General features: G+C 52.6%; 2 protein-coding genes across 5 annotated transcripts; one reads left to right on the top strand and one right to left on the bottom strand.

Annotated features, from left to right (window-relative positions):
* Window positions 1-929: 929 nt before the first annotated feature.
* Window positions 930-4872, top strand: IRF7 (interferon regulatory factor 7). 4 transcript variants are annotated; one of them, XM_042884507.1, is made up of 10 exons: window positions 930-1258; window positions 1327-1489; window positions 2259-2421; window positions 2498-2565; window positions 2692-2734; window positions 2883-3005; window positions 3085-3366; window positions 3459-3830; window positions 3949-4067; window positions 4251-4872. In XM_042884507.1, exons 1-10 carry the CDS (start codon window positions 1236-1238, stop codon window positions 4395-4397), a joined length of 1503 nt encoding a protein of 500 aa, XP_042740441.1. In that variant the 5' UTR covers window positions 930-1235; the 3' UTR covers window positions 4398-4872. The 4 variants fall into 4 exon arrangements, with proteins under 4 accessions (XP_042740441.1, XP_042740442.1, XP_042740443.1 ...); XM_042884508.1 differs by having other exon boundaries at window positions 2689-2734; window positions 3100-3366; XM_042884509.1 differs by having other exon boundaries at window positions 931-1258; window positions 2689-2734; window positions 3127-3366.
* Window positions 4873-4925: 53 nt separating this feature from the next.
* Window positions 4926-14453, bottom strand: LOC122187214 (malignant fibrous histiocytoma-amplified sequence 1 homolog). Its single transcript, XM_042884514.1, is given in 12 exon segments — window positions 4926-5080; window positions 5207-5313; window positions 5693-5763; window positions 5846-6005; window positions 6235-6392; window positions 7176-7398; window positions 7401-7659; window positions 7747-7937; window positions 8671-8857; window positions 9954-10245; window positions 10814-11690; window positions 12628-14453. Coding segments are annotated over 12 exon segments (2685 nt in total). The 5' UTR covers window positions 12770-14453; the 3' UTR covers window positions 4926-5062.
* Window positions 14454-14760: the final 307 nt, after the last annotated feature.

Here is a 14760-nt window from a genome sequence, read left to right as displayed (position 1 = left end):
TTATGTCCTGTGTGGTGTCACTTTGTCCCTGCCCAGGCCTTGGCTCTGGTGGCTCCAGGTGCTTAGTGCCCCTCCATAACCATGATTTTTCATCTTCGTCCTTGGAGGAAAAGAGAAAAGCGTACCAGGAAGTGGTAAGGAAGTGTCCTAAAGCATCATGGGGAAATTCCTACAAAGAAAAGTGGAAAAAGCCATGAAAGTGATAGGGAAATCCTGACAAGGTACAGTCAAATGTCCTGGAGGGTGATGGGGAAATTTCCTGTGAGGCAATGTGGGAATTTTCTGGAGAGCAGTAAGGGGAATTCCTCAAAAGTAGAGGAGCAAATATCCTGAAATATCCTGGGAATCTGTGGGGGAACTTTGTGAATAGCAGTGGTTGATGTTCATGGAAAATAATGGAGGATCTAACCATGAAACATCCTTGAAACCAGTGGGGGGATTGCCGGAGTGCAAATTGGAGAGATGCCTGGCAGGCAGAGATCTCCATGAAAGGAACAGTGATGCTTGGCAGCGGAGAGGAAACTTCCTAGAGCACAACAGGTGGATTTGCAGGCGAGCAATGAGGAACTTCCTCAAAAAGTGAAGAACTGCTGAACACCACCAAGGAAATGCCCCAGGAAGCAAGGGAGGGATTTCCTACAAAGCAGTGGGGAAATTTCCTGGGAAAGGATGGAAGAGTCCCTGGGTGGTAGCCCGTGGATTTCCTATGATGCAATAGGGGGATTTCTTAGCAAGGAGAGAGTATTTTTGGGGCGGGAGTGAGGGAAGGGGAGGCTCACCCCCAGGGCTGGCAGCAGTCCCCGGGCTTGATTTCTTTTCGTGCATGAAACCCAGGAACAGCGCTGCCCCTGGGTCTGGTTCTTCGCCCAGCCCTTAGCGTGCGCCCAGGCCCGGAAGAGTTAAAAAGAATTTCAAAGCCCGCTGGACTTTCCAGCCCCAACGCTGCACGATGTAGCCGGGGCCGGAAAGCCCCGCTGGCAGCGTTTCGGGCCGCCCTTCGACCCGCGCTGCGCAGTGCGGATATCCCCATCGCCTCCCAAGGGCCGCGGCGGACCTGGAGACGCGGCGCTGAAGCGGGATCCCCGCACCACGCAGCTGCGGACCCGCAGCCTCCCTGCCGCTCCCTCTCACCGGCGACGGTTTCAGTTTCGTTTCCCCACGTGATTTCCAGGAAAGCCTCCGTCGCTCTATAAAAGCCCGGTCCCGGGGTGGCCCCGTCCGGACGTCGCGGAGCCATGGCAGCGTTGGACAGCGAGGGGTAAGCGGCGCGGCTATGTGCCCGCCGGCCGGCCCCGCGGCCCCGGAGCTGACCGTGCCGCCCCGCAGGGACGCCCAGAAGCTGCGCTTCGGGCCCTGGCTGCTGAACGCCGTCAGCAGCGGGCTGTACCACGGCCTCTGCTGGATCGACCCGGCCCGCCGAATCTTCCGCATCCCCTGGAAGCACAACGCCAGGAAGGATGTCACCAGCAGCGACGTGGAGATCTTCAAGGTGGGGGACTTAGCGATGGGCCGACCTCAGGGTGCTTGGGGTATCACCAGCAGTAATGTGGGGGGTGTTGAGTTCGGCACCTCCAGCAGCCCAGCGGTCTGTCTCTGGGGTGGGCAGCGGTGACCCAAGGGTGGGTGAGATTAGGGGGGGTCAACGGCAGCAACCCCAGGTCTGCAAGCTGGTTGGTAATGGGATGAGCAACAGCGGTGATTCCGAGGTCTTTGAAGTGGCACGAAGATGGGTGGATGAGGCGCTGGCACAAGCTGCCAGGGGTGGTGGTGAGGTCACTGTCCCTGTGACTAAGAACTGTGTGGATGTGGCAGTGAGGGATGTGGTCAGTGCGCATGGTGAGGATGGGTTGGTGGGCAGGCGTGGTGATCTTAGTGATCCTTTCTGACCTTAATGGTTCTAATCCTGTGGTCTTCAAGGTGTATGGGTGGTCACCAGTGGTGGTGGCAAGGTCTTTGAAGTAGGATAGGTGTGACTGGAGGACTGTAGTTTTCAAGGCAGGTGAGAATGGCAGTGCCCAATGCTGGATGTTCCTGCTTGTACAAGGGCTGGGCCAGATGGATGCAGAGGGCCCTGTCACCTCGACCATCCTGCCACTCTGCAACTCCATTGGAGAGTGACTAGCAGTGACCCCAGGGTCTCCAAGGGGGTGGGACCAGGGATGACCAGCAATGACCTCAAGGCCTTCAGTATTGATGAAATGGAATAATCAGGGCCCGCATTTCGGGGGTCCCTGTGCTCACCTCTGCATGCCCACCAGGCCTGGGCGAAGGCCAGTGGAAGGTACGAGGGGAATGCTGAGGATCCAGCCAAATGGAAGACCAACTTCCGCTGCGCCCTGAGGAGCACCCACATGTTCACACTGCTGGAAGACCGCTCCAAGTGCAACAATGACCCGCACAAGGTCTATGCAGTTGCCTCAGGTGAGCCCAGGCTTGGAGGAAGCAACAAAATAGGGGCTGAGCTTGGGGCACCCCGCTCACCCTGCTCTCCTTCCAGCCATCCCCAATGACAGAGGTTCTGGGGGCCCTGTGTCAGATGCTCCTCTGCAGCAGCCCCAGCCGCAGGTAATGGGATAGGCACAGCAGAAGGGGAGGGGGCCTGGTGCTGCTACTGGAGCATTGCAGCCCTCTTCCTTGGCCTGGGCCCACAGCACCAGTGCTTCAGGCCTGTCTTGCTTTCCTCTGCAGCAGTTGCTCAACCACCATGATTTGGCCTCGGAAAACACTCCCACAGGTAGGTCCCAGTCCCCTGTTTGTGTGTGGGGGCACCTCGGGCTCAGCCTGGCAGTGGGATCGTGGTGGATTTGTCCCAGGACCGAGCCACTCTGGGGGTTGGGTGTGGGGTTGCTGATGGCTGCTGACCCCCCTGCTGTGCCCCACAGACAGTGCTGAAGGTGCTGCTGCACCAGCCCTGATGCAGGAGGATTTGGACATGCTGCAGTCCATACTGCAGCACTGCAACATCTCTGCCCTTGGCTCCCAGACAGCCCTCTGGGCACACACAGGTGAGACCAGGCCCACTTGTTTTGGGGGGGGGGGGCGCAGAGTGAGGTAAACCCCCACCCACCTACAATGCCTCTGTAGGGGATGCCTTGCCAGAGGATGCTGTGCTGCTTTCTGGCCCAGGTGGCTGCCTCCCTGTGCCAGTGTTCCAAGATTGGAGGCACCTGGAGGAGCAGGGCACCTGCAGCCCCCCAGAGTCCCTGCTGCTGGCGGACCAGCCCCTCCCAGATGGGTGCTGTGGGCAGGATGGGGCCGGGGGCCTCTCTGTGAGTGAGGAATGTGCCATCCCTGCACCATCCCCGGGTGAGCAGCTACTCTTCCAACCTGCCAACCCTGCGCCTCCACCACTGGCAGGTGACACAGGTGAGGGTTCCTCTATGGGGACACAGCTAAGGGTCCGTCTGTGGGGACGAGGGATTTCTGGGGCCGCCACCACTGACAGCTGCTTCGTGCAGGAGAGCTGCCCCCCATCCTGGACATCACTATCTACTACCGAGGAAAGGTGGTCTACCAGGAGCAGGTGGTCGACAGCCAGTGGGTGCTGGCCTACCAGCCCCTGGACCCCGCAGTGGCTGAGCAGCGGCTGGTGCTGTTCCCCAGCCCCGAGAGCCTGGCCGACCCCAGGCAGCGGCACTACACTGAGGACTTGCTGGGGGTGGCGGGGCTGCGGCTGGAGCAGCGTGCCGGCCAGCTCCTGGCCACTCGTCTGAAGAAGTGCAAGGTCTTCTGGGCCTTGTCACAGCAGCTTGAGGGCGGGGAACCCCCTCTCAACCTGCTCCACCGGGACCAGGAGACGACCATCTTTGATTTCAGTGTGTTTTGCACAGGTAAGTAGGGCCCCTTCCCATCCCGGTTTGGGGTTGAGGTGGTGGGGAGCACCCAACCAGAGTATCCACTGCCCTCGCTGTGGCCTGCCCTAAGCCCAAGCCCTGCCTCTCCTTGCAGAGCTCCGGGACTTCCGTGACAGCCGCAGGGAGCGCTCCCCCGACTTCACCATCTTCCTCTGCTTTGGGCAGTGCTTCTCCAGCACGAAGCCCAAGGAATCCAAGCTCATCCTGGTGAAGGTGAGTGGCCCTGAGGTGGCCTCAGAGGCAGAGGGAGATGGGTACTGTGGACTGGGACTCTCAGGACTGGGGCAGATGGATTTGTCCTGTGCATCCCCTTCTTTTTCTCACGGAGGGACGGGGCTGCATGGAGAAGCAACAGCTCCGAGCCACATCCACAGCTGTGCCTGTCTGTTGTTGCAGCTGGTGCCCAAGTTCTGCGAGTACTGGTATGAGCAGGTGCAGCGGGAAGGAGCCTCCTCCCTCAACAGTGGCAATGTCAGCCTGCAGCTCTCTGACTCCTTCAACCTCTTCGAGCTTATCGAGCAATACCACATGCAGACAGATTGACGCTCCCTTCGTGTGTTCCTCCCCCAGCCTCTGCTGTCTTGCAAAGGTCAGCATTGGGCTGGTTTCACCGTTACAGAGGAGAAAACAGCAGCATTTGCATCCACTCCCGGGCACATCTTGCTACCCTGCTCTGGCTATGAGTGCTGACTGAGGGTCAACACGCTACAGGAGCAGCCAGCAGTAGAGCCAGCCCAGCACCTCTCCACTCCTCCAAAAGCTCTGCAAAAAGCTTGGTGGTTGGGAAAGCCTTTTCTCTGACTGCACAGCACTTCAACCCCCTGGCACCAGCATGGTGTACAGTGGGGGTCCTTCCTTCCTCCTTTGCCCCCAGGACAGTTCCTGTGGACCTTGAGCTGGCATGTGGCTTTTTCCAGCAACTATCTGGAGTTTTTGGGGATTGTGGTTCTTTACAGATTTACTTTTCTGAAGTTTTGTAAGTTTAAATGTATGTCTATATAAAGGTGCTTCCCACTCACTGGTGTTGCATAGCATCTTAAATGTATCCTTTATGCATCGCAAGTCAGCACATTCATTTATGCATTTATTGCCCTGCAGTAAGGATGAAAGTAGTACTTGTAAGCTCAGTGTGCTGAGGAGAGCTTGACTTCAGCTTAAAAACAATTCTTTTGTCTTCCATTCGAGCTTTCCTCCCCCCTGGCCTGCAGTCACTCACTGGTGATGTTCTGAAAGAGACAAAGTGCTTGTATGACAGAGGCCATCCAGGTGATGATCTACAGTGTGGGGCTGCCTGAGGAGGATGGCATAAGAGTGTGGCAGAAGGGCAGAAGCAAGGGCAGGGGACAGCCTACCTGCCGGGTGACGTGGATGCTGCTGGGCCCAAAGGTAGTGGTGCTGTAGCTGGTCACATAGTAGTGGACAGGGGGCTGTGCTGGGGGTGCTTCTGGCTGCCCAGGCACTGTGTGGACAAAGAAAGGGACCGTCAGCTTTTAAGCAACTCAGCTCCAGTATACCCAGCAGTTGAGCTGTTATTCCCCTAAGAATAAGCAGGAAGCCCTGCTGCTGCCAGGACAGCCAATGTTAACCATTTTGGCCCATGGAGAGGAACTGCTTGCCATACCTGTTTCCAGAAGGGGAGCCAGCATTTTCCACTGGACACAAACTCCTCACCACTTAGAGACACTAGATATGCCCCTTCATCTCTGTGCAGCCCATTTAATTCCCCACTAGTGGTCAGATTGCTCTGGGGCTCTGCCTTCCCATATAGCCCAAGACAGGACACCACCATCACCCAACTCCTTCCAGCTAGAGCTCTGCTCTACCACCACCAGCCTCACCTTTGGGTAAGAGCAGCTCTACACCAAACCGATGCCCACATGTTCCACAGGTTTTAACATCTTCCTTTGTCCTGTGAAGGAAAAAGCCCCAGTTGACATTGCAACAGCACCCATCAGGTTCCAGCCCTCTGTGCTGAGCAAGCACATACGTACATGGGGGTTTTGCCATCCATATCTGGCCAGATAAGCTCTGCGGGACAGCCGGCTGTGCGACAAGGGGTCTTCACACATACGTGCAGCCCTGGCCACTCTTCAGAGAGCTTCTGGATGATAAACACACCCGCCACGAGGAAGTCCCAAGCAAGCTGGAATGCTTCCAGTCAAAAGGAGAGAGGCATGGTTACCCACAGCAGCAATACTGGGGCCTGGGAGCCACACAACTTGCTTCCAGCCTTATTGTGGCCAACCACCACCAGATCAGGTGTACCACCACAGTTTGTCATCTTAATCAAACCATGGCAGCCTTCAAGGTCAACTTAAAGAGGCATCAAGAAAATTACTTCCCTCAGACGGCCTTTTGCCTATTCCTTGGTGCTCCCCACCTGTTGCTCCTGCTGGCTTCCTGCATCTCAGCTCCAGGTAGCTGTATGCCCGCTGGTTGTTCTCTTTAATCAGCAGAGGTTTGCCATTGCATATGAGCAGGCAGGTTGCCTTGGCCACCCAATGCGTGGAGTAGAAGGAGCAAGCTTTCACAAGGAACCTGCGAAGACATTGCCTGTGGCTTTAACCACCCTCCTCCCCATTTATATCCCACAGTGGGAGAAAATGTGGCAATGGGATGACCTGAAAAATATGAAACCAGTTTCAGTCAAAATAGAGCTAGAAGCTGAATGAGGACCATGGCTCAAGCAGCAGGAGCAGCCTGTTAAGGCAAGAGCTGCTTCCAGGTTTGGTTGTTTGATAAAGCCCCAAATACAAGTCAAGAACCCTACAATGACAGGAGGTCTTCCAGAAACTGGAAGAGTCCCAGTGGTAAGCGGTCCAGTCCCAGAGGAAAGCAGGCCTTTCTCCACACTCTGTTCTAGTGGGACTGTGAGACCTGGAGGCATTCAAGGCCAGACTGGATGGCACCCTGGGCAACCTGATCTAGTGGGTGGCAATACTGCCCACGACAAGAAGGTGGAACTGGGTGGGCTTTAAGGTCTCCTCCTACCCAATCCATTCCGTGATTCTATAATGCTTGGGTTGGCACAGACTAGCTCTATGGCCTGCAAAAACCCACCCCAGATGGCAGGTGAAACAGAAGGATCATTATCTTTGCCTGCATCTGGATAAGGGACATCACAGTGATTCATGCAGGGCTCCACAAGTCCAGGACAGGGCTAAGACTGTACCCTGATCTCCTGAGTCCTAGCTTCACACTGTGGCTGTTATGTTCTCAACAGCTGAGGGCTTGCTAATGATCATACCTGCTCTGCACCCAACCAACCCCAGTAAGTGGCCTGCCAACGGCTTCATGAGGGGGCTGGACAACACTGCGCACCTGTGGAAGAAGCCCTCAGGTATCTCAGGTGAGAAGTAGGTACGGATGTGGAGGTCCTCATGGTGATCTCCTCCCCACACCTCAGCAACCTCTTCAGTCTGGTTTAGGTAGGTTGGGAACAAGTACCAGGACTCACTTTGGTCCCGTGTTGTCTCCCATGTCTTCCCGGGCACAAACTCACTGGCCTGAGGATTGAGTGCTTTGGCTTGCCTCACCTCCAGGTGAGCTCGAAGTGCTCCAGGAGGCTGAAGAGCTTCCCTTTCCCCCTGCGGGTCTTGTCCCCCATGATCTCCTCAAAGATGTCCTGCATCCCTTCCGAAAAGAGCTGGTACTTCACCAAAGCACGCACTGCCTGGTGGCACAGCATTGCCTTTGACTTGAAGGCCCACACCCAGGACCTGTCCCTGATGGTAGCATGTTCCGCAATCAGCGCCTCCACAGAGATGCTCTCCAGCTGCTGGACCAGGCGGTCCCTCACAAGGAGCTGGGCAGGAATAGAGAGAAATGAGAGGCGTGATGAGAGGAGCATGGCAAAGCTTGGGCCTTGCAGGGTCCTATTCCCCACGCTCACCTTGAACGTAGTTATTAGGAAGGTGGGCTGCAGAAAGACAGTGCTTTCCAGGTGCTTGATTTCTTCATACCACACGAGAAGGCCAATGCGGTGGAAGTAGCGCAGGATATCCTGAAGGAGCTCTCTGTCCAGGTTGGCCAGGTGCTCTCGCTGGGAGAGTTCGCTGAGCAGGTACTGGAGGTCCATCATGCCTAGAGGGACATGTAGGTGCTCAGCATGCCCATCGTGGAGTGCAGCAGCCAAGCCAGCAGTCAAAAGCTGCTGTACAGGGCCAACACGCATCAGCAGGGCCCAATGTCACACTGTCCTTAGGTAGCAGTTGAGATCAGAGATATGCATTAAATAGAATTTGCAAGACATAGGTTTGGAAGCCAAATAGAAACATTAAAGCTGTCCGTCTCCTTCCTGCAAGATACCATGAATTTAAAGTGTTTATACAGGGCAAAGGGGAGAAAGAACAACATTACAGACTATACTGCCAGCTGAAAGCTCCTCCATCCACAGGTCAACAGATGCTGGCAGAGCCTTTGTGTGAAGAAGAACTTGCCCTTTTTCCTTGCTTTTCCCTAGGCCTTGGAGTCAGATGCTTGCAATACATTAGATAATAGGAATTCCTTCCTTGTTTGAGGATTCAGGGCACTGGAACAGGCTAACCATAGAAGCTGCAGATGTCCCATCCCTTGGAAGTGTTCACAGCCAGGTTGATCGGGCCTGTTGGAAGTGTCTTTGTCTATCGTAGGGGGTTGGAACTATGTGCTCTTTGAGGTCCCTTCCAACCCGAACCTGCATCAGACAAAGCCAGGCAATGACAATGATTGCTTCTGCAAGATCTCCAGCAGCAATGCCACCACCACACACAGAAGGACTTCAGAGGGCCTGTCCCTGTCAGAAAAGCAGCAAGGTGAGGGATGAGGAAGCACTCACCATGGTCTGCCATCTCCTCATTCTGGGTGATGTCCACAATGGCAGCTTCTACCTCCCGGTAGACGGGCGGCAGCACACGGACAACCTCAGGGAATAGCTCCTCATTCTTCACATGAGCCAGAATTGTGGCTTCAAGCTTTTTGATGTCACGGTGATCTGTGCAGTTGACGGCAACCAGATCTAAGATCTGAAAGAGAGAAAGCACGTCTGCCAAAAGCAAAGCCAGCAGCTACCACTGTGGTAGTAGCCAGTGAGGTGACAGGCGGATTTCATGCTTCAGAGGCCACCAAGGAGGTGGAGCAAGGTGCTTGCCAGTAGGCATTCAGCAAAATGCTGGATACCCAGCTGAGGAAAGCCAAGCAGCTATCTGTTTGCCCAGTGAGGCTGGGTATCTTTGGACAGTTGCCACAGTATATAGACAGCATGCTGAGCAATCACCTGGCTCAGCTTCAGTAAGAGTAGGCTTCAGACACATCCCGGATTCCCTTCCAACCTAGCCTCCCTTGTCAGTCTACAAGGACAGGACAGTCTGTATAGCCAGGTACAGCATCCCTTCCATGTAAAGGGCACCTCCATCACCTTTACCATGAGGGCAGTGAGGCCACGGCGCAGGCTGCCCAGAGCAGCTGTGGATGCCCCATCCCTGGAGCTGCTCAAGGCCAGGATGGATGGGGCCATGGGCAGCCTGAGCTGGTGAGTGGCAGCCCAGCCCATGGGAGGAAGTTGGACCTGAATGGACTTTTAAGGTCTTCTACTACCCAGTCCATTCTGTAATCCTATGATTATAGCTCTGTCTCTGTATTGCAGTGGTCCCAGAAAACCATCCACCCGCACCATGGTGTTTGAAAAGTAAATTTCTTTCTCCTATTTCTCCCCTACTGAAGGAGTAATGAACTAGGCTGATTAAAATCAGGTGGATATGTCTTCATGCAACATGTAGTTGCCTCACTTCTCCCCAGGCCCTTCCTACAAGCCATGAGCAGAGATATCCATCAGAGAGCAGCAGAAAGGAACCAGCAGGTCACAACCAGCAGTTACAGCAGTATGCAATGTTGCCACCTCCATCCCAACCCCATGGAGCTGCTGCAGTAACTAGGTGCCTGATTTGTCAGTAAAGGGTAACCATCCCCACTAGTACGCTGTGGGAGCTAAAGGCAGACCATGAAGTGCCACCTCTTCATCAATTACCCTGCTAAACCTGCTCATGTGAGCAAGCCCAAATCCTGCAAGCTTGCCTAGTTCCCCTTCCAGCTGCAGTAAATCCACAATAATCTCAACCCTACAGTTAATGTGCAACTCTCCATCTCCTTCAGCCTCTCCCACTGGTCCACATAAACCTCAGGTTCCTCACTGTCCTCCAGATTGTTGATGAAGTGAGTGAGGTTGCTCTTCCTCTCCGCCAGCATGGCCGCAATCTTGGCCATGATGTTGGACCTCTTCTCCTCCACCTCTTGCTTCTGACAGCAGTCCACATGAGTTCCCACAGGAAGCACCACAGAGTTTGGGACTCGCATGAACAGGTTGTTGATCCAGAAGCCAACAAGGTCCTTGAAAGCATCATCATTAGTCTGGCACCTGGAGAAGAAGAGAAAGAAAATTCCAGGTTCACATCTAATGCTTTTCCTGAAATGTAGGCTTAACCATGCACCCTGTGCTGTCCCAGAGACTAGCTGAAAAAGAACTCACATGTCCTAAGTTGTCATGGACCATACCCAAGGCCATCCTTAAGTTGCCCATCCTTAGTCTAAGCCACTTAAAGCTGGGGGCTGTAGCAGATTCCTCCCATGTTGTGGATGGGAGCAGGATTTCTCTGTACCAAAAAGCCCAATTCAGATCCTCTTTCAATTTTCAGGGAGCAGCAGAAGCCATGTAGAGGCATTGAGAATGCAGAAAGCAAAGATGACAATCGCATAAATTGTCGCAAATTAAGATACATCTAGTGACTCAAAAGGGAGGAATTTTGTAAGGTGGCTTAATAAAATGTGTGGTCTACCGAAAGAAGGAGACAGAGAGCTAGTTAAAGCTTTTGAGAGAAGAGCACTTATCTAGGTGCAATGGATATGGCATCAGCAGTGGAAAATGAAGGGGAAAGGTTACCAATTCAAATTTCCTTCTCCCATTCTCCCCTGAATTCAGGTCTTACATGTGGAGGTTGATGACAAGGATGACGAGTGCCTGTGGTGTGATGAACACGTGGTGCGTCATGTAATACTCCAGCTGGCCAGCAAAGTCCCAGAAGAGAAAGGTGAAGTCTTCAAGCCGGAACTCACTGATTTCTATGCCAACTGTTCGCTCTTCCTTGGGCACCAGTTTGGCTTGCCTCTGCTTCAGGCTTCTGCAGATGGTAGATTTCCCAGCCAGCGAGGCACCCAGGAACATGGTCTTGATCCTCTTGTCCTCCTGCCCTGAACCGTGTTGAAGCTGGCTGAAATAATTCAGGATCTGCTGGATGCCACCAGCACAGACCTCACTGGGTGGCTCCCTGAGCGGGTTCCCGTTGGCCTTGAACATTTTCAGGGATTGTCCCTGGAAGAGCTCCCTGGGGAGCTGGCGAAGGGCATTGTTCTGCACATGGAGCTCCTGTAGGTTCGCCAGCTGCAGGACAGGCTGGGGGAAGGTTCGGAACAGGTTGTTGGAGATGTTGAGGTACTGGAGGCTGCCTCGACAAGCTGCCAGGTCCCTGGGAAGAGCACCAAGGCGGTTGTTGTTGAGCCGCAAGTGTTTAAGCCGGGGGAGATGGCAGAAGATGCCCTCTGGGATGACTCGGATCTGGTTCTGATTCAGTTCAAGCTTCTCTAAATAGATCAGGCTCTGGATTTCATTGGGAAAGTCCACAATCTCGTTCTTGGATACGATGAGCTTCCTCAGGTTGCCAAGTTTGGAAATGCCGGTGATGCTCCTGAGTTTGTTCCTGTCGAGGTCAAGGCTTTCCAGAGCAGGGTTACTGAGGACTGCTGGAGGCAGCACCCGCAGCCTTTGGGTAGAGAGCGTCACCTCCCGCAAACAGTCCTGCTCCTGAACTGGCATGTGGGACAGAAAGGGTAGGTAAGGACCGGTTGGAAGAGACACTTTCACTCCTATGGCTGCGGGTCATCCGGTCCCTTGAGACCTTGAGCTTGGCAAAACTTTGAGACAGAAAAGCAGAAGTAAAACACAAGAGCCATCTGCACAGTATGACCGCAGCAGGAGGATGTTGTCTGGGCCTGAAAGCACACACAGTGGTAGAAGAAATGGTGCCCACCAGACTTTGACCAGTAACCCAAGAGCCACAGTAACAGTTTTGCTCTCACTACGAGAACGTCAGCAGCGTTCATCTGTCCTAATCTCAGCTGTGGGCCAGCAAGATGGAGCTGCTTTCCAAATAACTCACCCTCCCACTGCCGCTCAGCCCCAGATCCAGCCTGCAGCTGGGTGATGTGCTGAGGCCAGGGATAGTGAACACACTTCCTCTCTCACATCCTCACCCTCCAGATGGGTGCTGCAATTCCTCTCATTGCTGCTGCTGCCCAGCCTGACGCTGGGGAATAATGCAGGGACGGTGAGGGTTTTCCAGAGAACAGGCGAAGGGAGCTGCAGATGGGCTACAGGCAGCCCCAGAAGGGGATAATTAGAGTAAAAGATGTTGCACGTGGGAAGAGTTAGGGCTAGGCGATGAGGATGTCAAAACACCAGAACAAAACACAATTGAGCTCGCTCTCCTCTCCCTTGTTTCACTTCCTTGCTAGACAATGCCAACACAGAACTCCCTTGTGCAAGATGCCCTGCTCAGGAGTGACTCTCCAGCTTTCATCACTACCAGCTAAACCTAGAGTGAACACCCAGCCCAACTGGAAAGCAAGCTCTGACCCTCTTTCAAGTACCTCTCCTCCATTTCCTCTAGAAAGATAAGCCCTAGAATCCCCACCACCACCTGACTCAGGCCCTGTGGGCAGCACAAAGCTCTGGGCAGCTACTCACAGGCTCTGGGCTGGGCCATGGCTCTGTAGCGTGGCACTCGCTGGATCCTCCCTTTGCTCAGCCTCTCCCTTTCGTTTCCTCCTCTTGCCTGGCTCCCCTCCTCCCTGTGCTCTGCCTGGTAACACACCCTCTCTTTCTCCATCCATCCCCAGGGCAGCTCCTAACAACGCAAGCACCCCTGGGCAGAAACCAAGCCCTCAGCACCCTGGGCAGAAACCAAGCCCTCGTTCACCATGCTCAAGTAGCAAGAGGAAGGGATCCCAGTCTCCTATTACTAAGTGCCTGGAATTTCGAGGACTTGGGAGCCGATCCCTTCTCAGGCCCTCCACTATTTGCATTCTCTTTTCAGACAGAAAAATAGCAAAACTGCACAGCAACTTAATTGTTTCAATAGTACTGCACAAAAACTCAGAGAGCTTATTCTTACAAAGATCTCCTCTCCCAAAGTCACTCTAGAAGTCATCTACGTGATGAAGATCACGTGGGAGCAGGTCTCAAGTCAACCTCCATTGGTGGTGTTGACAAGCAGGGGAAGGACAGCAACAGGTTACATTACTACCCAACTGTGGCATGCGTTCAATAGACAGAACTTCTTCCACTAAGTAGGTGGAAGCACCCAATCCAAGGAAGGCAGAAAACAAAAAGAATGCCAACAGAATACGAGAAAAATAATTTGTGTAACGTGTTGGAAAAGGCATTTTTAGGTGTGTTTCTCAGCATAAGCCAGCCCCTGAGTGGGACAATTTCATGAGTTTATTTTCAACAGTAGATAGAATGACTCAGTATTCTTCCTCACATAACTTAAGGGTAAGCACTTGCAGTGTGGGTTTTTCAGTGCTCTCCTAGGCAATGGAGGTGCAGATGTCATTAAAACATAACATCACTAACAATATATACACTGCTGATACATCTTTGTGCCAGGGTGCAATCTTTACTGCTAATTCAAGGCTACGACCCACCAAACATTTAATGCAGAAAATCAGACTGAGGAGAAACCAGAGTGTTTGTTATGGTCTCTCTCGCCAAGAGCATAGTTGCTTCCATTATTTAATTAAACCTTATTTTTCACACTAGCTGCCCTTCTCTGTGTATGTGGGTCATACAGAGTCATTCCTACAACAACCCAAAAGCATTTCATTTTCAATTTAGGTATATTCACAATGTAGATCACTCTCTCCTCTTGTATCAGCAATGCCACAAAGGTTTCTGAACTTTATTTTGTCAAGAATTCTATAAGCAGCATTTCTATTTACAATCCCATACCTACCCATTAGATATAGATTGGAGAAAAAGTTTAGCTTTAAAACTAAGACTTCTCTACCAGATAAATTCTCTTGAGGTACTAAGGAGAATAGTATGCCAAAAAACAGGATTCATTCCAAAATTTTCAAAGGAACCCAGAACCTACTAATTCTTTGTTCATATTCTATTTATACTTTCATCCGAAGAACAGAGCAGGAAAAACTACCCCAAAATGCTCTGGGCTTGTCACCAGCACATCTTAGGATACTGAAATGTGGCAGTGAGGTGTTTTGCTAGGCCAGATTGGGGATAAAAACAAAAAGGCCAAACCCAGCACAGTCAAAATTATACTATGCAAGTATGCAGATAGAAACCTCTCAGAAACCTCACAATAGAGGTCAGAAGATCAGAGCTCACTGAAAAGTCAGGCATGTCAGCAACAGATGAGGGGCCTTGCTATTTTTTTGTGAGTTAATCCCATGCTCATCAGGAGAAATACAGGTTGAAAAAGTGCTTGATAAAACAATCATCCCAGAGAGCCTGTTTTCTCTGTAAGATGAGCAGCAGGACCAAAGAAGGTAGTTTCCATGTGCACTCAGAACTGCTGCTAAGTGTTCCAACAGACCAGCTATATTCATATGTAGTTCCCTTGGAAAGAAACAGGCAATTCTTCTCTTCAGCTTCCTCGTTTAATGCTTTCCCTCTTCCTAACACAGGCAAAAGCAGAAAGGTGTTGAATGTATTTCTAAGTATTTCAAAGGATCACTTAAACATTGGTTGCTCTGCAGTACATGTGAACAAGGGGTGCTTTTAAAGAAAGCCAGATGAAGTTATTACACATGCAAGATCTCCTGCTTCTTGAGAAGAAAAGCAGTCCTCCTCCTCCTTCCT

Source organism: Lagopus leucura, unplaced genomic scaffold, assembly GCF_019238085.1.
Source record: "Lagopus leucura isolate 7727_CA_CO unplaced genomic scaffold, USGS_WTPT01 Super-Scaffold_100044, whole genome shotgun sequence".
Taxonomy (NCBI): Eukaryota; Metazoa; Chordata; class Aves; order Galliformes; family Phasianidae; genus Lagopus; species Lagopus leucura.
The sequence above is the reverse complement of the archived record's forward strand: the minus strand, read 5'-3'. Positions and strand labels throughout refer to the sequence as shown.